Raw genomic sequence first — 22217 nt, 5'->3', positions numbered from 1 at the left:
ACCAGATCTTTTTTTCTCAGTTTCAAAAACACCAAAGGTTGATGCCAGGATATTTGATTTATCTGGATCCTTGGTTCCATTGCGTTTCGTACACAGGCCCGGGTAATTAGCTCAAAGCTCCACAAGAGCTGTGACGACACATGCTCCTTTCTTGAAGGAACCCCCAAATAGTCCATCTGATCCTCAGAGCCTTGCTTGTTATGCTTCATGTGGGTGTAGTATGTGAGCAGGAAGTTCTGCAGGAAAAATCACTCTGGGTTTGTTTATTGTTTTGATAAAGTCACAGCATTTCTCAAGTGCTCTAAGCTGTAAGTTTCAGGCACATGGTAGGCACTCAAAGCTTACTGACCCACTAATTTTTTCCACCAAAGGTTTCTTTAGTTTGATTCCAATTCAGGAATAAGCTGGATATATACTTGGGCAAATCAACTCATGCAAAATCTAAGTGCATTTGAGCTACATCTGTAATACTTGGTCATACTCACTTTCTCCCCACCAAAGTTACTGACGTTGGGCTGACTTAAGAAGGTTGCTGGTCCAGGTTAAGTACAAGCACCTCTGACCACTTCTAAAGCTGCTTAAAGACCGTTTGGGTGGTTTTTAAATGGCCAGGAGAAGTCTTTCCTGTGGCAAATCAGGACATGCCGACCGAAAGTCATCACCACCATCCAACGATGATGAGACATGTGGCTTCACACTTTACCTTTCTTCTGGGGAAGACTCAGAGACCATGTATGGAAACATACAGGGCTGGCTGCCCCAGCTCCTGGCCACATCGGGAAACATCTTTGAGGTCAAGCCCCAGTGCAGAGGCAGGGGATTTTCTTAGACACAACAAGCAAAGAGAGATGTGGGGGCACTGTATTTGGGCAGCACGGGGATGGGCAAGGCTTTCCTCCTTCCTGGTAATTGGTAAAGGCTTCCTGGAAGGTCAGGACTTCAGGACCTGCCTGAACGGTCAGAGGTAGCACCTGGTAAGGGCTGCTCACTGAGGCTGAGGGTGCAGGCTGGGACAAGGATTTGAAAGCGGTTGCAGGTTGACTAAACAGAGCAGGTGTGGAGCTTATTTCCCAAGAAAGAGTGGTGGGAAGAGGGAGAGACTTATGAGATGTTTTTTCTCTGATTATATAAGCCCTATATGAGAGTACTTCACAAAGTTCATGGAAAGATTTGTATTCACTTTCAATCCTCTTTTTCCACAAACTTTTTGAAGTACCCTCATACGTTCATTGTAGAGCACCTGGATCAGTTAAAGAAAGAAACACAAAAGACACCCATAGTCCCACGACCAAAAGAGAACCACTGAAATCATCCTGGTGTGTTTTTCTCCAGGTGTTTTGTGTGTGTGTGTGTGCACATGTGTACGTGTGTGTACAGTTTACATGTTAGTGATCAGTTTATAACCTACCCACCAGTTTATAACCTGCTTTTTTTCATTTAATGTATGACACAAGCATTTTCCCAGGTCATTAACTTCTTTTGATGGGTGCATATTATTCCCACTTTGGGGCATGGCATAACGTACACCACCCTACCGTTGGGCATTTAGGTTGTTTCCAATTTTTGAGTATTGTGAATAATGCCCTAAGTAACTTTGTGTATAAAATTCTTGGGTTCATCCCTCACCCTATATTCAGTTGTTATTATTTTCTTTGTCTAGATTCCCAATTTGGGATTACTGAATCAAAGAGTATTTAAAAAAAGGTTTGACAATAAAACTCCTTAAAGAAAACATAGGGAAAACACTCCAGGAAGTAGGATTGGGTACCGACGTCATGAATACAACCCCAAAAGAACAGGCAACCAAAAGAAAAATAAACAAATGGGATTATATCAAACTAAAAAGCTTCTGCACAGCAAAAGAAACAATTAACAGAGTTAAAAGACTACCAACACAGTGGGAAAAAATATTTGCTAAGTATACATCTGACAAAGGATTAATATCCAGAATATACAAGGAACTCAAACAACTTAGTAAAAAAATAAGTACCCCAATTAAAAAATGGGCAAAGGAGCTGAATAGGCATTTCTCAAAGGAAGATATACGAATGGCCAACAGACACATGAAAAAATGTTCAACATCACTCAGCATTCAGGAAATGCAAATCAAAACCAGTTTGAGATACCATCTCACTCCAGTTAGAATGGCTGATATCCAAAAGGCTGAGAATGAAATGCTGGTGAGGATGCAGAGAAAAAGGAACCCTCCTACACTGTTGGTGGGACTACAAAATGGTGCAGCCTTTATGGAAAATGGTATAGAGGTTCCTTAAACAATTACAGAGAGATCTACCATATGATTCAGCTATCCCACTGCTGGGAATATACCCAGAGGAATGGAAATCATCAAGTTGAAGGTATACCTGTACTCCCATGTTTATTGCAGCACTCTTTACAATAGCCAAGAGTTGGAACCAGCCCAAACGTCCATCATAAGATGAGTGGATAAGGAAAATGGTATATCTTCTACACAATGGAATACTACCCTGCTATAAAAAAATGAAATACTATCATTCAGAGAAACACAGATGGACTTAGAGAAAATTATATTAAGTGAAATAAGCCAGGCACAGAAAGAGAAATACCTCATGTTCTCACTTATTTGTGGGAGCTAATAAAAATAAATAAATATACAAACAAATAAACCGGGGATGGGGGGAAAGAAGACATAACATTCACAATTCCTTGAACTTGTTAAGTGAGCAGATATGATGTTGATGGGGAGGGGGGAAAAGGGAGGGAGGAAAAGGAGGAATTGGTAAAGGGACACAAAAATCAACTACATTGTATATTGATAAATTAAAAAAATTAAAAATTAAAAATTAAAAAAAAAGAATTCAAAAAAACCCAACAAGGTTTGAGGTATTTTCTTGAAAGGCCAAAGGTTTTGGCTTTATTTGTAGAAGAAATTCTTGGATATTAGATGCTCAAATGGGCAAAATGACTGTAGGGCTAGGAAAACACATTTCTCAGGAAATAGAAAAAAATAGGTACATGGTAATATTACTTTAGTCCAAATCCTCCCTCCCTCCTTTCTCCTATTCTTTCCTGTTCCCCATCTCCTTCCACTCCACACAGATGTGTGTTTTCTTAGGCATACATTCACACATTCATTCATTCATTCATTCAGTGATGACCAAGACTTTGCTGATATGTAGTGAAGAAAACCAGTATCTCAACTGTCCTCAGGGAGCATACGGCATAGTGAACAGACCAACACAGTACAATGAAATGAGGGTAAGAAGAGGGGCACCCCAGAGGACACCCTGTGCTGTCTTGAGAGCCAGGCGTGGCTGATACGGGGAGGACAGTAGCAGGTGGCTGAGTGAAAAGTGCAATCCACACAAAGAAAGGAGCATGTGCCCAGGCCTGGAGTCAGGGGACAACGTGGCAAATTTAGAAACCACTTCAACTGTGGGATGGAAGGTGGGCTGTGGCAAAAGACAAAGTTCAGGCAGACCCCCAAATTACCTGCACTCAGGTGAGAAATGACATTGGCATTAACTAAAGAGAAGTCTCCAAAAGCAGCTTCAAGGACATTCAAAAGCTGACAGTAATTTTTTAAATAATAGCTTTTTTGAAGTCTGATTCACATATCAAAAAATTCGCCCAATTAAAGTGTACAATTAAATGGTTTTTAGTATATTGAGAGCTGTATGACTTATCACCACTACCTAATTTTAGAACATTTTTATTACCCCGAAGAGAAATCCTGTACCTATGAGCGTCATTCCCCATTCTGCACCCCTCCCTGCCTCCAGTCCTAGGCAACCACAAATCTACTTTCTATCTCTGTGGATTTGCTTATTCTGGATATTTCATATAAATGGAATTACATAATATGTGGGTTTTTTGACTGGCTTCTCTCAGCATGTTTTCAAGGTTCATCTATGTTGTTGCACGAACTAATACTTCATAACTTTTTATGGCTGAATAATATTCATTGTATGAGTATACCACATTTTGCTTATCCATTCATCAGTTGGTAAACATTTGGGTTGTTTCCTCTTTTGGGCTATCACGAATGATGCTGCCATGAACATTCGTGTACAAGTTTTTGTGTGAACATATGTTTTCATTTCTCTTGAATATACTGTATACTTAGGAGTGGAACTGCTGTGTTGTGTGGTAACTCTATGTTTAACATTTTGAGGAACTGCCAAACTGTTTTGAAAAGTGGCTGTATCATTTTACAATCTCACCAGCAATGTATGAGAGTTTCAATATGTCCACATCCTCTCTAATACTTGCTATTGTTTGCCTTTTTTATTTTAGCCATCCTAGTGGGCGTGGAGTGGTATCTCACTGTGGTTTGATTAGCATTTCCCTAATGACTAATGATGTTGAGCATCTTTTCATGTGACTATTGGTCATTGGTATATCCTCTTTGGAGAAATGTCTGCTTGAATCCTTTGCCATTTTTTAACTGGGGTATTTGTCCTTTTATTGTTGAGTCACAAGAGTTTTTTACATATTGTGATGTAAGTCCCTTATCAATTACATACTTTTCAAATATTTTTCCCATTCTGTAGGTAGTCTCCTTCCTTCCTTCCTTCCATTCCTTTTTGGTGGTTGACCAATACAGGCGTCCAAACTCTTGACCTTTCTGTTATCAGCACCACACCCTCTCAAGTGAGCTAACTGGCCAGCCCTAGTCTTTTTACTTTCTTGATGTTGCCCTCTGAAGTGCAAAAGTTTCTAAATTTTGATGAAGTGCAATTTATCTAATTTTTCTTTTATCACTTGTGGTTTTGGTGTCATAGATATAAAACCATTGCTTAACCCATGGTCATGAGCAATTACTCCTATGTTTTCTTCTAAGAAGTTTACAGTTTTGGCACTTACATTTACATTTATGATTCATTCTGAGTTGACTTTTATATATAGCGTAAGGTAGGGTCCTACTTCATCCTCTTGCATATGGATATCCAGCTGCCCCAGCAAGGCCAAAGACCAGGAAATCAAGATGGAAGTGTCAGTCAGTGCTGGTTCCCTGACTCTTTCTGAAATGGAGATTTGGTCTCCCCTCCTTCAGGGTTTGCTCAAATCTCCCTTTCAGTGGGAATTTCCTGACCCTAATCTAACATTAACTTGCCTCTTCCATCACACACACTCCCAATCCCCTTAACCTACTTAAGTTTTCTTTTTCTCCTTAGCTTTTTGTCTTCTAAGATACTGTATAATTCACCTACTTATTATGTTTATTAGTATTTGTCCATCTTCCACACTAGGAGATAAGTTCCATGGGGCAAGGATTTTTCTGTTTTAGTCTCTAAGGATCTAGATTAGTGTCTGGCACATAGTAGGTGCTCAATGCATGTGTGTTGAATGAACATATGAACTGAAATGGCCCCACCAAGCCTCTCTCAGCTGCAAGTCTGGTTCCTTATCTGCAATGGCCTATCTCGGCTTTCATGGCAATGAAGGCAATGCCTGTCATCAGGCCAATCAATTCTCCATAACCTATGGATTATCCTGTTCACTGGTCTCCACCCCACTCCATTAACACACTGGCAATTATGATCTCTAAAACACAGATAACCTCAATTCTCATCTCCACCAAGACTTGCAAAAGTCTGGGAGGGAAATAGATGGTTTGGCTTTGAATATGTACTTGAGGATAGACTTTTTAGAATTAGATTTAGATTGCAGAGTTGGGATGGTAAGTTGTCCCTGGCTGAAGTTGCTGGGGTTTGTTATGTTGGGTTATACTGTTTCCATTAGTCTGCCTGGTGGTAATGAGTTTGTGGTTTCTGCACTTGGTTAGGCTCAGGATGTTCGCTGTAAAGGGGTCTTGAGCACCTGAGGTGGTGTGGAGCAGGGACTTCAGGGTGCCCATGGCCTTCTTGAATTGCATGTGAACTTCCATGGGTATGTGTGTTTTCAAGCAGAGCAGACTCCATAACTTGCATCAGATTCTTAAAAAGAAAAGTGAAGCGTTTCTGCACTGCCCCAGCTCTGAGGATTCTGATTCTGTGACTTAATGATGTACAGCTGAAATTAACAGACTGTACACAGCCCAGGAAGGAAAAGGAATAGCTTGAAAGGTGTGCCCTCTTCTCCCTTTCCCTACTTCGTAACAAACCTGAGTGATTGTCTTAAAGATTCTGAACCAGGTGCTGGTTCTTTTCAAGTTGAACAATCTGTTCTTTTGCAAGACTCTGGGCATTTCTTGAGGCCTCAATTTTTCTCATAGGTAACATAGGGATAGCTCTGGTTTACTTGATTTTTGTGTGAATATGAAAGTATGTCTAGGGTACAAAGTGTTATAGGAATGCAACATATTAATAATAAAGGGAGCGTATGCCTTTTTTGCTATGTAGCAACAGACTGTCTTGTGCTCTACTACATCCATCTGTCCATCCAGCCATACACCCACCCAATCTATCTATCCATCCAATAAACATTCATTTCCTCACAATAAGTATAAAAGCTACCATGTATATGACAAAAACTTTATATAAAACACTAATCCTCATAAAAATCCTGAATGAACTGAAGTTCAGAGAGCTCAGGCCAATTGATCAAAGTCACACAGCTAGAAAGTGATGGAGCAGGGCTTAAATTGAAATCTAATTCTGTTTGATGTCAAAGGCAATGTTTGTCAATTTCACCCACCAAAACACCCCTAATGGCAGAGAAGAGAGGAGCCATGAGGAGGAAGGCGGAGGGAAGAATCTACCAAATATAGCACCTTGAAATCTGTGTTTCACTTTAAAATGCATGCACATGTTACAGTGTACTCCATATTATACCCATGTTTGTCTTAATATTAAGGAATTACCCACCGATCTCTAGGTACAAGTGATGCTTTGAGAAGGGGGTATATCCCAGTGTAGCTCTCTGCCACACTCCCCACCACACATACCATTTTTCCATATCAGATGTTTGTTGTTTATGTTTTGAGTCTTATCTCCTGGGTTGGATTAGAAGTTCCTGGAGGGCAAGATCTGAATCTAATTCCTCTTTTCTCCCTCACAAGGCCTAGCCCAGTGCCCACCATGAAACTAGATAATAAAGATATACAGATAATAAATTTGGCAAAGATGTATTCAATTCCTGCATAACCAAGTCAGGAGCCATGGGAGATTCAGATAGTTACAATATGGTTTCTGCTCTCAACATTTAAAATTGAGCTGGAGAGGCCAAGCTTCTAGAATCTGCCTGAAACGATCTTCCGATGACTCTTGGCACACCATTTATAAAGCTTAGGACTGTAATAAAGCAATAGAAGAAATGGTAGGTAATTAGACACCAAACAAAAAGTTTCATTAAATAGGACAAATTTTTTGAAAAGTGACAACCTGTTCCTCTGGAAAGGCAGCATTGTGTCAATTAAAGAGCACACCTTGAAGTCACAAAGTACAAATTATTGATGTTGAAATTGTCATTTCCCAAGAAGGAAAAGTTGAAAACACAGTCACCTGCTCTAGAAGCTATCTGCTTTCCCAGAAGTTTTGAAGTTTTGTCTCTGATTGATTAGACTTTGAGGGTCATGTTCAGAATTTTAGCAGCCCAAACAGACCTGTGTTCTTTTCTGACACACCTGGCTAGGTTCTGGGTTTATCACATTCAAATCTTTTCATCAAATATTTACCGAGCCCACTGTGTAGGTCCTGGGGATGCATAGAGTGGCAGCAACACATGATGACTGGCTCACAAACTTTGCAATGAAGCAAGGATTCAAAATCCTGGCTACTCCATGAATTAGCTGAGGACATTAGCAAGGGACAGGTTTTCACCTCTCTGGGCCTCAGTCTTTTAAGTCATAAAATGGAGAGCCTACTACTTATCCTGTAGGTGGTTGTAAGGACTCTGGGTAATAGATATAAAGCTCCCTGCACAGGGAATTGCACTAAGAACCCCACAAATGAGCATTAGCAGAAGTACCGATTGGAAAAAAATTAAGGAAATATCTCTGATTTCAAGAAACTCCCAGACTGGCAAAAGGATCAATATGTTAACAGATAAATGTCGTTAGCGTGATGGGTATAATTATGGCTTTTAAAACTAATGTTTACTGAACACTTACCATGTATCAGACTGTGCTAAACAATTGTACCCGGATAATCTCATTCATTCTGCACAAAACCGTACACATCAGAAACCACAATTATTCCCAATGAGGACCCTGAGGCTTGGGCAGTTTAAGCAACATGCCCAGGGTCACACTGTTGGAAAGTGAGAAAAGTAGGATTTGAACCTGGCAATCTGGTTCCAGAGGTAGATTTCAAGGCACAAACAACAGACAAAAAGAAGTTGGGAGAGACTTTACAGAGGTGATGTGGGAGAGGCAAGCAGAAGCTTTTCAAAGTCACGAGAGAAGGAGTCCAGGCAGCAGGGAAAAGCAGACACAGAGAGCTAGCATGATGAAACAGCTCATTCTGTTCAGGAATTCAGGTGGGTCAGTGTAGAGAGTTTGGGACGAGGGATGATGGGGGTATAGAAGATGAGAGTGGGATAGGAGGAGGGGACCAGGCAGTGGGACACCTCAAATGCCAGGAACAGGGACTTGGACTTTTACCTGGAAAAAATGAGGGACCAATGAGGATATTAAAGACAACATCATCAGTGTGCAGGGAATGTAATCTACCTGCCTATGTTCAAAGAGGAGATTACTCGGGGCAGTATATTTGAATACTCACGCCACAACACATTTTGCAACCAAATCACTACTTTCTAGATACTGTTTATGTGCAAGTCTCACTCCTCCCCTACTAGCCAATAAGTTCCTAAATTAAATATTGATTTTAATTGCTTTTGGTCTCCCACAAGTGCCTGGTATATGTCAGGTGCTTAAAATTTTTTTTAAAAGAATGAGTGATTAAAAGTATGAATGAAGTTCACATTTAGGTCAATGTATCTCTGAATAATTGAATTTTAAGCTGAATTTTTAAAAATGCATGTATTTGAGATGAATCATAGACCTAAATGTGAAAGGGAAAACAAAAGAAGTTCCAGAAGGAAGCAAGGAGAATATCATCATGATTGCAGAGATTTCTTAAACAGAACATGAAGAGCACTAGTCATAAAAGAAAAAATTGATAAATGGACCTTCATGAAAATTAAGAATGTCTGTTCATCAAAGACATCATTTAGAAAATGAAAATGCTACTTATAGACTGGAAGAAAAAATTTGTCTTTACATATATATAATGAAAAACTACTAAAAATTAATTTAAAAGTCCAATTTTAAAAAATGAAGCAAAATTTGAATAATCACCTGACAACAAAAAAATCACCAAGTGGTCAAAAAGCATATAAAAAGATGCTCAACATTATTATTCAGTAGGGAAATACACATTAAAACAACAATGAGATATCACCACACACCAACCGGAATGGATGTAATTAAAAGACTGACACCACCAATTACTGGAGGATGTGGACCGACTGGAACTCTCATACATTCCTGGTGGGAGTAGCATGTGGTACAACCACTTTGGAAAACTGTTTGGCAGTATCTACTAAAGCTGAGCACATGCCTCCTCTATGAGCCAGCAATCGAAATTTTGGGTACATCCCCAATAGACAAAAGTGCATGTATCCAACTAAAGACTTATTAAGAATATTCCTAACAGCCCCAAACTGGAAATAATCCAATGCCCATCAATAGGAAAATGAATATATAAACTGTGGCTTATTCATATAATGTTACGCTCACAGTAATAAAGAACCAACCATTGCCACAAACAACAAAATGGAAGAATTTCAAAGATATTATATTCAGTGAAAGAAGCCAAATGCAAAAGCTCAAGAACAGGAAAAATCAATCAATGGTGGTAGCAGTCAGAACAGTGGTTTCCTCTGGGTGGTACTGACTGGAAGTGGGCCTGAGGGAGACTGCTGGGTTACTGGAAATGTTCTGTATTTTGAATCGGCTGGTGATTTCACAGGTGTATCCACATGGGAAAATTACTTAAGCTGTACACTCAAGGTTAGAGTACTTTACTGTATGTTATGCCTCAATAAAGATATTTTTAAAAGATAATAAATATATTAAAGTATTAATTAGTTTCAAAACTTGCTGTTAAAGAAGAGGTCTGACATATTTCAGAAAATATAGAAATGGATTTAAATGTTAAAAAAATAAAGGCATGCAGCATGAAATAAAAGGGGTAGGAGGGGATGTTTGAAGACCCGGAGTATAAGACGGAAGTGTCAGGTGGAGTAAGAAAACAGATGAAGTCCACCTAAAGCCCAGCATCAATGCCAGAGAGACACGAGAAGCGAGGCTGTCAACCCAGAACTGGAGAAGGTGCAGCTGGTGTGGCCCTGACTGTAGAGGTGAAGGGAATGGCTTTTTACTTGAAAGTCAACTGGAAGTTAACAATTCCTAAACCGGACAAGGATGTCATTAAAAACAAGGATGATGGTGGTGGTGATAATAACAATAACAAATAGAACAACACTTAGTATTTACTGAGTATCTACTATGTGCCACACCTTGTTGTCCAGTATCATCTGACACTTGACCAGTATCATCTCATTTTATCCTCACAACTACTTTGTGAGAAGCTACTATGATCATCTCAGTTTTACAGAGGGAGAAACTAAAGAAGTTCAGAAATTTACTCAAAATATCCAAGGCTGGGAGAAAGAGAGCCAAGACCCCAAAGAAATCAGCAGTTAGGAAACCCAATGGATTAAAGGAATTCAGATGACTTCACAGACATTTAAATAGATCTAAGGCACAGGCAAATCACTTACATGATGTAAATTCTGCAGAATAAACCAGCTCATTGTATACTCAGTGGTACATTAGTTAGAGTTCTAGGGGAAGGACAAAATTTGGTATCTTTTACATGCTTTCAGATATATGAACAATATACAATACCCAAACTAAATTTAAAGGGTAAAAAGTGCAAGGTGGTATACCTTGACAGGCGAAAATAATGGTTCTTGGACTGGACCTAGTTTGAAAGAAGTTATTGGGGCAACCTATGCCCAGAGCTATTATATTTTGACCTTCTAAGGTTTTGAAGTTTCATTTCAGGTCCTTTGAATCACTCTTGATAATTCATCTTCCTCCAAGTTGGCAATGTCAGGGTAGGCAGCAAGAGATGAAAAGGTCCAGGAACATATTCATTCATTCATTCAATAAGTATTTATTGAGCACATGCTATACACCAGGCATTTTTTTAGAGGCTAGGAATACAGTGATAGATAAAATAGGCAGTCCCTGCAAGGCCTCTTGAAACCTATGTTATAATCAGAGGAGACACACAACACACAAATAAACATAGTTAATTTTAGGCAGTGATTAAATGCTGTGAGGAAAAATGAAGTAGGCTAAGGGAAGACATATGAGCTATCTTCAAAAAGTTCATAGAAAATGCATATTATGAAAAAACTATGCATGAATTACAAAATTTTTTGCACCAAAATAAACTCATACTAACTTATTCTAACATATCTTACCAGGATCTAGTTTGAGGCACTAAGAAGGATAAGACATCAATTTGAAAAGAGCCCCTATCAGAGCAACATGAATTCTGCTAAAATTGAAGCATGAACAAATATCAAATTGATGGTGCAGCCTGGGTGAAAGAATGGTGAAATCACTGATGCCTTATGAAAAGTTCATGGGGCCAATGCCCCAAAGAAATCATCAGTTTACAAACAGATAATTTGTGTTAAGAAGGGACAAGATGATATTGAAGATGAAGGCTGCAGCAGCAAACCATCCACATCAATTTGCAAGGGAAAATTAATCTTGTTCATGCCCTAATTGAAAAGAACCAAAGATTAACAGCAAAAACAATAGCCAGCACCATAGACATCTCAATTGGTTCAGCTTACATAATTCTGACCAAAAAATTACACTTGAGCAAACTTTCTACTCAATGGGTGCCAGAACTGTTGGACCCACATCAACTGCAGACAAGAGCAGAGCTTTCAGTGGAAACTTTAAACAAGTGGCATCAAGATCCTGAAGCATCTCTGAAGAATTGTAACAGGAGATGAAACATGGCTTCTAGTATGATCCTGAAGTCAAAGCACAATCAAAGCCATTGCTACCAAGAGGAGGAAGTGGTCCAGTCAAAGCAAAAGCAGACCAGTCAAGAGCAAAGGTCATGGCAACAGTTTTTTAGGATGCTCAGGCATTTTGCTTGTTGACTTTTTGGAGGGCCAAAGAACAATAACCTCTGCTTATTATGAGAGTGTTTTTGGAAAGTTAGTGAAAGCTATAGCAGAAAAACACCCAGGAAAGCTTCACCAGAGAGTCCTTGTCCACCACCACAATGCTCATTCCTCTCATCAAATAAGGGCAATTTTGTGAGATTTCCAATGGGAATTCATTAGGCATCCACCTTAGAGTCCTGACTTAGCTTCTTTTGAGTTCTTTTTGTTTCCCACTCTTAAAAAAAAAAGTTTAAAAGGCACCCATTTTTCTTCAGTTAATAATGTAAAAAAGACTGCCTTTACATAGTTAAAGTCCTAGGACCCTCAGTTCTTTAGGGATGGACTAAATGGCCGGTATCACGGCTTACAAAAGTGTCTTGAATTTGATGGAGCTTATGTTGAGAAATAAAGTTTATATTTTTTATATTTATCTTTTAATTCCATTTTTCCACTAACTTTTTAAGTCTCCTCATACAGGAAGTGAGTGAAGGCCTCTCTGAAGAGTTGGCATTTGAGCTCTAAGTTAAGTAGAATGAAAGAGGAAGCTATGAGAATATGAGGAATGAGACCTCCAAGCTGAGGAATTAGCCAGTGCAAAGGCCCTGACATGGCACTGTGCTAGGCCTGTTCAAGGAATAGCAAGAAGGCCAGTTGGTTGGTGCACACTGAGAGAGGGGAACGTGGTAGGAAAAGAGGTCATGGAGGAAAGAGAAGTCCAGATCACAAAGGGCTTTCGATTTTTTTTTTTTTTCTTTGATAGGAAGCCACTGGAGGATTTTGAATTGGGAAGTAACTTAATCTGATTACTTTATGGGGAGAAAGAATTCATAAGGAGGCAAGAGGAAAAGCAGGGAAAGCAGTTAGGAGGCTTCTGCTGAACAGGTGAGTGGTGGCTGGATCAGGGTGGTTTTGGTGGAGGTTGTGAGAAGTGGCTGGATTCAGAAGACAGTCTGCAGATAGAGATCCAGGATTTACTGATGAATTGGATAAAGAGAGTGAGAGACTGAGGTCGAGAAAGACCCTAAATTTCTGCCTTTGGGTAAATGAATGGTGCTGTTTGGGGGAATGATTTACTCGGGGAATGACTAGGTTTATTACTTTCTGACAGGTTAAGTTCAAGGTGTCTAACAGATATTCAATTGGGGACGTCAAGCAGGTTGCTGAATACACCAGTTTGGAGTTCAGTGGGGAATTATGGAAAACAATGTCTGAAGTAATCCCTTACAGATAGAAAAATCTCGGTTTTCCCTATCTATTAGCATTTATTCTTTTGGCAAATATTTATTGAGCACCTACTTTGTGTCAGGCACTGTGCTGGGTCTGGGTGAGAGGGTATTAGCATTGATTTAGACAGAAACAGTCGCTACCTTCAGGGAGTTTTGTTACAACTTAATTAGTTCACTAGTTTCTGCAACACTTCTCTGAGTACATCCTGTGTAAATATATAGAATCAACTCTCAAGTGTTTCAAGTACCGAGATGTTCTCTGACTCAGCAATTTGGAAGAGCTTAGATTTTTCGGAAAGAAAAGAGCTATATATAGATTGGGACAAATGACTGATTTGCCCAATAAAATATCTGAAGACTATCTTAAAATGAGTCAGAAGAGACTGTCTCAACAAAATTAATGTTTATGAAGAGTCAACTTGGTGTAATGGAAAAGCTTACAGGGCTGGAAGGCAGAAGATCTTGGCCTCAGTCTGTTCTGCCCTGACTAGGTCATATGTATGACCTTGACTTAGTCTTGCTCATCTATACTTTCTTCTCAATAAAAATGAATCCATTGGATTTTATGTTTTCTAAAAAGTTTTTAAACTATTTTTTTCTTTGCATTATTTCTTTTACTGGATGCTCTAACAGTTATTAAAAAATAAAAGCCCAAACCCACAAGGGGATTCTTCTCTTGAGGGTTCATTTTTAAGACAAAAGAAAGCATTTTAAAAAAATTTTCTTTTTGCAAATGGAAATTGCTTTCTCGTGTGGTTTTTTTTTTTTCTGATTGTAAAAATGATACAATTAGCGCTGAAAATATAAAGAGAAAAGTACAAAAAGAGTAAAAAGCCTCTATAATACCACTGAGATGACTAAGTTTGCCATCGCCATCATTATATCTGCAGCATCTATCATATAGCAGGTGCTTAAAAAACATTTGTTGAATGAATGGTTACTGTTATCTTGCAAACATCTAAAAAAAAAAAAAAAAAAAACTTTTCTCTGGGGGTTGTTTAGCCCTAAACCAGAAGAGCTCAGTATAGTCACCAGAGACTGAAACTGCCAGGACAATATCAGATCTCTCAGATTACGTGTTGCACAATGACACTTGACATCTGATGCCTATGGAACGTAGGGAAACAATAACATTAAACACACTATTCTGATGGTCATAAATAAAATCAAGGGCGGCTCAGTTTGAGCAACATCAAGAAAGTCTGCAAAACATTCCTCAGCTTAACCAGGAGTGACTCCTGTGGCAGAAGGAGGGTAGGTTCTGCCTCCCAAAGCCTTCCTCTCATATATCGGTCCTCTTTCTTCCCATAGTACTAGGATGAGTTTTACTGGGACACCTAAATTCAACTCTTTTTATTGGTAACCTACCATCCTTTTTATTGCCAACTCCCTTTTCAGTAAGTAGAATGAAGGAGGAAGCTATGAGAATATGAGGAATGAGACCTCCAAGCTGAGGAATTAGCCAGTGCAAAGGCCCTGACATGGCACTGTGCTAGGCCTGTTCAAGGAATAGCAAGAAGGCCAGTTTGGTTGGTGCACACTGAGAGAGGGGAACGTGGTAGGAAAAGAGGTCATGGAGGAAAGAAGTCCAGATCACAAAGCTTTCGATTACTTCTGAAAATGAATTAAGGCCAGATCCTGTCTGCAGACTTACGATCCTCTTTTTTTTTTTTTCCTCAAATGGAATTAGTAGTTGCTAATGTTAAAAAACCAGAACATTCAACATATAAATCTGAATTTTCAGGATATCTTGAAAAAGTGTTAGATCTGGCACCACTGGGCTCTTATAGGGCAATCAGTAGAGCTGCAGGGCATCTGTTCTTCAGCTTCCCACAAACTTCACCTACCCCTATTGTCTGACATCCACATTCCATTGCATGCTTTGCTCATTTACCTCATTTGCTACCTCAAACTCATTGTGTAAAGTATTAACAGGTAATATGTAAAGTAGGGGCACCTACTAAGCACAGGGCACTCTGCAAGTCCCTGACAACATGGGTGAATACAACACCGCTCCTATCTTGGAGGAGTTCACAATCCAAGGAGGAAACAGACTTACAAACTAGTAAATTACAGTGCAGTGCAGGAAGTGCAACACAGAAAGTGTAAACACAGCATGGCAGAGGGAGCATAGAGATGGCTGACCTACTCTGTCCTGGGAAGCTAATTGAAGGTTTTTGAAGGCCATGTTTGAGCTGGGTTTTGAATAATGAATAAGAGTTCACTAGGCAGATAAAGTGGTGGGGAATACTGGAAACTTGGGGTGATATTAAAAGGGTATATAATGTCTTCTGCTGATTAGCTGCCTGTTGCACAGGTGACCCCCGCCCAAAGCCAGCCACCTTCCTCCTGATTGACATTGGTGTGTCTAAAAGCCAATGTCTAGGACATCCCATACCTTCCTTCTGTCAAAACAACAAAGAAGTTTCACCTTCACCAGGAAGAGCCTACCTGACTAATCCCCATTCACCTCCAATTACCTCAACTAAGACAACCTTCCCATTCTGGGATAATTGGTTAGGTGACCATGATTCTGTTATTGAAGCTCTTTGTTTTGTTTTGGAACCTCTTACATCTGAAGAATAGACCAGCATTACAAGCAATTCATAAGTATTTATCAAATATCTATATTATGTAGAGAACTCTCCCTATCACATATATCATTTTTGGCCCCAGCAACAGCCCAGTTGAGAAAAAAGGCAACGAAAAATTAAGTAAGAACAAAGAATACAATTCAAAAATGTTTATTAAGTGACTGGTATTCACAGATTTTTGAAATCCCTCCATTTATCCAACATTCAGTGAGCACTACTATGTGTCAAGCACTGTATGTGACACCCAGAAATCGTGCCAAGATAAAATAAACATACAAGCTAGCAGGTGACATGAATAAATAAACCCATTAAAATAAGTTTCCCGCCAGAGCAATGTTCAAAGTATAGCACTGCTTGGGGAAAGAAATGTCAACTGCTCCCAGGGACACTGGGCAGGTATGGAGAGTTGCTTATCTTGTTTGTATTTTACTTTTTATTATGCATTTTACAACATACAGAAAAATATAGAAAATAATAAAATGAACCTCCAAGTACCCATCACTCGGCTTCAACAATTAGTAACTTATGGCCACTTTTGATTCCGTCTATAATCCCACCTGCTTCCCCTATCCTTCTATTTTGTTTTGAAGTAAATCCTAGACATTATTATCACTGCATTCATAAATACTGAGCTATGTTTGAAGATGGAACTGGAAATGTGTGGATCTTCCACTAGTAACATCCTTTCCCCCTTCACTTTTCTGCCCTGAAAGCAGCTATATACTCTGATTCCTGCCAGTGATCCCAAAGCTTGGTTGGTTCAAGGTAAAGACCCAAGACTTTACTGGAGCCTTGTGTTGACTGAAGGAGAATACGGAGGTGATCAGTGAAAACACCATCCTGCCTTGTTTGGAAAGATAACCATATTCTTCTGGTCCTTGGTCCTCATAAAATTGCTAATTCTTTGGAAGTTTACTGAGCACCTAAAGTTTGCACAAAATGGTAGCTGCATTCTACATTCCGATGTGTCCTCAGCAATCTCCAGGGAAACTTCAGACATTATGGGCCTTTCCCCACACGCTGAGTTGACCCAGAGTTGCTTCCTGTCACAGTCTTGATCTACACTGGGTTGGGAGCCTGGTCGCATCAGGACATCTAGTTCTCTATCTTTCATTCCTTCAGCATTTCCTGTCTCTCCTTGAAAGGTACCAAGATCTATGCAGTTAGTTACTCAACCCAGAACATTTATCCTGGACTCCCTCTCCCTCACAATTCTGCCTATTTCAATCCACTACGGCAATTGTCTGAAGTAATCCACTACTGTCCACCTCCATCGTTACTCTTTCATGCAGGACACCATTCCCTTCTCTCAAGTACTGCAATATCTAAGCATCTACTTGCCCTTAGCACCCCAGCCCCCGCCTCACTCTCCACGCAGGAGCTTAGTGATCTTAAAAAAACAAAAACAAACAAACAAAAAACCCCCCCAAAAAACCAACCCGAAAACCAGAAAAACCTGCTTAAAACCCTTCCGTGGTTCCTAACACCTACAGGGTCAAGACCAACCTCCTTACCACAGCCAAGGAGGCCCGGCAAAATTCAAGACATACCGTGTACTTCTCCAGCTACACTTGCTACATCTCTCTAACCCATAACCAAAACTTTCTTTTCAGGTCTGCTTTCTCGGGTCTCTGTGCTCTGACCTGGGAAGCTCCTTTTTTTCCTCATAAATAGTAAAAGCTACACCTTCTAAGCACGAGTCCACAATAACACTGAGAAGTCGTCTTCACCTTGCAGATGAAGAATTGAGGATGGATGGGCACCTTACCCATGGCCACACAGCTAGCAAGCGGAAGGGCCGAGATTCAAACTCGCGTCTCCAGAGTCCACGGGCGTAATCACAGAGTCCTAGCCTGCCCGCTCCATCCCTGCTGCGACCACTCTTAGCTATCGACACCTCCCAGCTGCACCCGGGCTGCTCCGGGGCCAAGACGAGCCGGTCCGGAAGAGAAAGGAGGCTTCTGATTGGCCGCTTCCGGGGACGGAGCACCAGAGGGAGGGGAGCGAGGGCGCGGGGGCGTCGCGGGGAAATGACGCAACGCCGGGGCTCCTTAAAGGCGCCGGCCCCACGCGCTGCGGATGGCGCAGGCGCGTTCCGGGGACTCCAGCTTCTGAGCACTGGAAGACGGGCCCGGCGGGCGGACGGGCGCGCGCGCAGAGTGTGCGGACGGGGAGCGCGCCGGACGCGGGCGGCTGGAGGGGTCTGGTCCGGCGGCGTTGGGAGCCGGACCGGCAGGCCGAGGAGCGGGCGCCGCGATGGCCGAGGGCAGCGCCGTGTCCGACCCGCAGCATGCCGCGCGCCTGCTGCGAGCGCTCAGCTCTTTCCGCGAGGAGTCTCGCTTCTGCGACGCGCACCTGGTCCTCGACGGAGAGGAGATCCCGGTGCAGAAGAACATCCTGGCAGCGGCTAGCCCGTACATCAGGTGAGGAGGGGGCCGCGGCGGGCGGGCGGGGCCGCGCTGCCCGGAGCCCGGGGGCGGGGCGGGCCGCGGCGGGCGTGTCCCGGAGCCTCTGGTCCCCGACCTCCCGGCCGCCAGGGTCCTCCTGGTCACCGCTCAGCGCGGCGTCCCTCCCGGCAGACACCCTGGGCCGGGCCTCACTTGCCGCCGCCCCGCAGAACAGCCCCTGGGGCATTGGGGCCCCGGGCCGGGCCCGTGCTCCTCATGGGACCTCTGCGCCCCTTGGAGTTGTCCCCGGACCCGGGCCGTGACTCCTCCGCCCTGTCCCACCGCCTTGGCGAGTGCCGGAGCCCCGGAGGCCCCCGAGACGCCGTCCTGGGCCGGCCCGGGACCTGCACCCGCGAGCAGGGCGGGGCCGCGCCCGGGAAGAGCCGCCCCCTCGCCGGGACCTGGCCCGCGGATCCCGGTGAAGTTTTCCGGCCGTTTGTTTCCAAACCTACGCGCAGTGGGTTTAACCTCTTAACATTTTAAGCTTTGCACCAGGAAATGTTTGCCCTAACTCAGAAACAGTTCAAGTGCTCTTGTAACTTCTGGTTTCTCCGGGCTCTCATAAATAGTTCATAGCTGGCAGTTCAGAGGTTTGAGCAATCAATACCAAATTGGATCAGCAGACCAGAGTCTTTCTTGTATCCTACGTACTCCCTGTTTGGGGAAATGCTTAGGAAGACTACTTTAGATGCATCATTGTTGTAGTTCTTTAAATGGCATCCAGCTGGCTTAAAGGAAATAAATTTCAAATCGTCAAACACATTCTCTCTGTTCCCATTCATTTTTCTCCACAGCAGTCACCACTATGATATACTCTGTATTTTACTCATTTACTTTGTTGATCTTTCCCAACCACAGTGTAAGCTAAATAAGACCAGGGATTTTTCTTTTGCTCATTGCTGTACCCGGCACACCCAGCAAGAACAGTGCCTGGTGGGTTAGCAAATGTGTTGAATGAATGAATGACTGCCTTCCTTTCTACGGCAGCAAATCCTCTAGGGAGGATTGGCTCCATTACCTTTCCATGTTAGGCATTCAGTTATACCTAATTTGGAAGAGTACTGGACTCAGAGTTTGAGACCTGCTTTATGCTTCTACCTTTTACTTATTAGCTTTGAGTTGTTGGTATATGACTTAGTCTTGGCCTCAGCTCACTAGTATGACAAATGAAGGATAAAACCGTATCTTTATCTCATTTGATTTTTGACCACCTGTGAAGAAACATGTAATAGTGTTTTGAACACCTCACTGGTCTGCAAACAGGCCTACGAAATACCCGCTGAATTAGAAAAGGTCTCCTCTAGTCCAATTTTGTCACTTTCTAAATAGGAAAACTGGGGCTCAGTGGGTGTTTGTGACTTGTCTTGAAGTTACTAGTATTTAGTGGTTGAAATAGTATTAGACTGCAAGACAATGACACCTAGTCTCCTACTCTTTTACCATACCAAGTTACAGCATTACTTGTATTTAACTGTTCTTTGTGTAAACTGTACCATTTGCTGGCTTACAGTATGTTATAGATTAAGTGCTTATCAAGCACTTTCACATACCGTCTTATTTTGATTTTCATTTTTGACCATCTTGTGCAGTTGGTATGGCAGATATTTTTTGAAGTTTAGAATGATCAATTTCAAGCCTATTTCAAAGTAATTTTACTAATCTGTATTACTACCTAGAAACTTTTTAGTAATTTTAAATACCAATACTATTGGTCTTTTGTAATGGATCTGTTTTGGTTGAACAGTACTTTAGAGAATTATATTGAAACAAAATGAATTTGTATGTTCTAGAACTTGATGTTTCTTATCTTTCCCTTTTGAAACTTAAGCATTTAGATCTGTGATATCATTAACATATGAATTGGATGTTCAAAAACTTGATAAGTTATGAAGTTTTATAAAAATCTGAGTTTTGTTTAATGTCCTTAGTTAACCTAGTTTTAGAAACTGTCATAAGCAGTCTATAGTTGTATAGTTCAGAAGCAGTGTTTTATATTGCTTCCTGGATATATGCTCAACAAAGGGAGCCAATCTAAACCGGTCATACTAGGAAATAAAGCAATTCATTTGGCACACTTTCTGCTTAATGTAGAAAAGTCTTCTCAACTAACTTATTGGTTTAATCTTTTACTGTGCTTTATCTTTGGTCTAGCATTTATTTTCCCTAACAGTCTTAGCAACCATACATAGAAAGACTTTAAGTATAAAAGGAAAAAGCCAGAAAACTCAACTTCAGCAACAAAACTGTCAGGATAATCTGAGAGAGGTCTGACATCTCTGGGTTGTGCAGCCTTAGCAGGTAGGACCTCCCACAGTCTATCATTCAGCTCACTGAGCAGGAAGCTACTTTCCCAGCACTCCCTTTTCCCAGCTTTTCCTTATTCTGATCCCTGGATGGCATTTTTCCTTTGATTTCGCTGGGAAAACTAAATGTAAACATAGCTGACAACCTTTAAGAATGACGAAAGTGAAATTATAGATATAATGACCCACAGAGTCTTTACTTTCTCGACAACTCTGAGACCTATTGGGAAATGTTCCCTGAGGCTTACAGGAAATTTCCCTTTCTTTTGAATATTGTAAACATTGCTTTGCTTCATGTCTGAGGCACTTTCGATTCTGGCACAATTCCATTGATAAGTTCAGACCCATTTCTCTCGTGAGTTGTGGTTCTTGGGGACTAATGTATCTGAGAAGGATTTGAAAATGAAGTTCTGTGTGCTTCTGCAGTAACATTGTAGTAGCTCTGTACAGGTTCCTGGTCCTGTGTTCACTTATAAAAATTTAGGTTTTTCTAGGGACTTATTGCAACATTAGTTTGTTTAGCTTTCAGTCCTGGAGAATAAAGGAAAGAAAGATTTCCATGATTTTTGGATCCTTTGATGAGTTGGCTACCAATGTAAATGGCTTTTTTTTTTCCTCCTTATTTTTTGAGAGAAAGCTTGTCTAGTGAGTGTGGAGTGAGATATTGGGCCTTGCATCCAGCCTACGACATCTTGAACAACTTTTCTGTGCCCTAGTTTCCATACCTGTGAAATGAAGTTGGTTGGGCTACATGAACAGCAAATCCCCTTTGAGTCTAAATTGTGGAGCTCTGTGCTATTTTTGTTTTGCTTTGTGTGTATTGTGTTATTTGAAGTTTTGTTACACATTGGTGTTAAAGCGTTCCCCTCCCCCTGTCATACAGACCTTGTCGGGTATTGTGTTGTATAAATCCAGCCTTGTGGAATTGTGCTGTAACAAGCATTTATTTAATGCTGTTAAGCTGGGTATGTTCCAAGGCCTAATTATTGATGATCTTGTTTTGCCATTTAAATCTAAAATTTGACCATAGATGATGCTGACAAAACTACTTAAGGAGACTAGTATGATCCTCCATAGGAGGTCCAAATCTCATAGTAACATGGAAATTGTCATTATCCTTTTTTGGGTATGTGAAATTTGTCCTGTGATGTAATATCACATGGCGCTAAAGTTCATTCGCTTTGTCTGCTGTGTACAAAGCATGCTATTAGCCCACACTTCCTTTTCTTCATTGATTTATGTGAATAACTGAGCAACCTCTTATCAGATTCTTTGCTTCCTTATTAGTGCTGAAAATACAGAGGCAGCAGTACCACTAAGTGTTCACTGGAAGCAGTGAAAGTCTGGCTGTGAAGCAAAGTGATTTCAGAGTAGTGCTCAGCTAATAGTAGTTTGCTTTCTTTATGATGTTTTCATAATGTTTCCTTTCCTTTCACTTGTATTTTGAGTTTATAGTCTTCCATGTCTATAGCAGCTCCTGAGTGATTGTCGTAAGGATTTTGAATAGCAATTGTAGCCTCA

General features: G+C 41.1%; 1 protein-coding gene and 1 long non-coding RNA gene across 2 annotated transcripts in view; one reads left to right on the top strand and one right to left on the bottom strand.

Moving 5' to 3' along the window:
* LOC134388052 (uncharacterized) overlaps positions 1-18341 on the bottom strand; it is a 37651-nt gene extending 19310 nt beyond the window's left edge. Inside the window, exon 1 of the long non-coding RNA XR_010024617.1 lies at positions 17715-18341. This is a non-coding gene — a long non-coding RNA (uncharacterized LOC134388052). The remainder of the gene's footprint in view (positions 1-17714) is intronic.
* Positions 18019-22217, top strand: part of GAN (gigaxonin) — a 52195-nt gene continuing 47996 nt past the window's right edge. Inside the window, exon 1 of the mRNA XM_063110783.1 lies at positions 18019-18369. Coding sequence (XP_062966853.1) covers positions 18203-18369 — 167 coding nt within the window. The 5' untranslated portion in view covers positions 18019-18202. The remainder of the gene's footprint in view (positions 18370-22217) is intronic.

This window comes from Cynocephalus volans, chromosome 10 (genome assembly GCF_027409185.1).
Source record: "Cynocephalus volans isolate mCynVol1 chromosome 10, mCynVol1.pri, whole genome shotgun sequence".
In the NCBI taxonomy this organism is placed as follows: Eukaryota; Metazoa; Chordata; class Mammalia; order Dermoptera; family Cynocephalidae; genus Cynocephalus; species Cynocephalus volans.
Note: the sequence above shows the minus strand (reverse complement) of the source record. Positions and strands in the feature narration are given on the sequence as shown.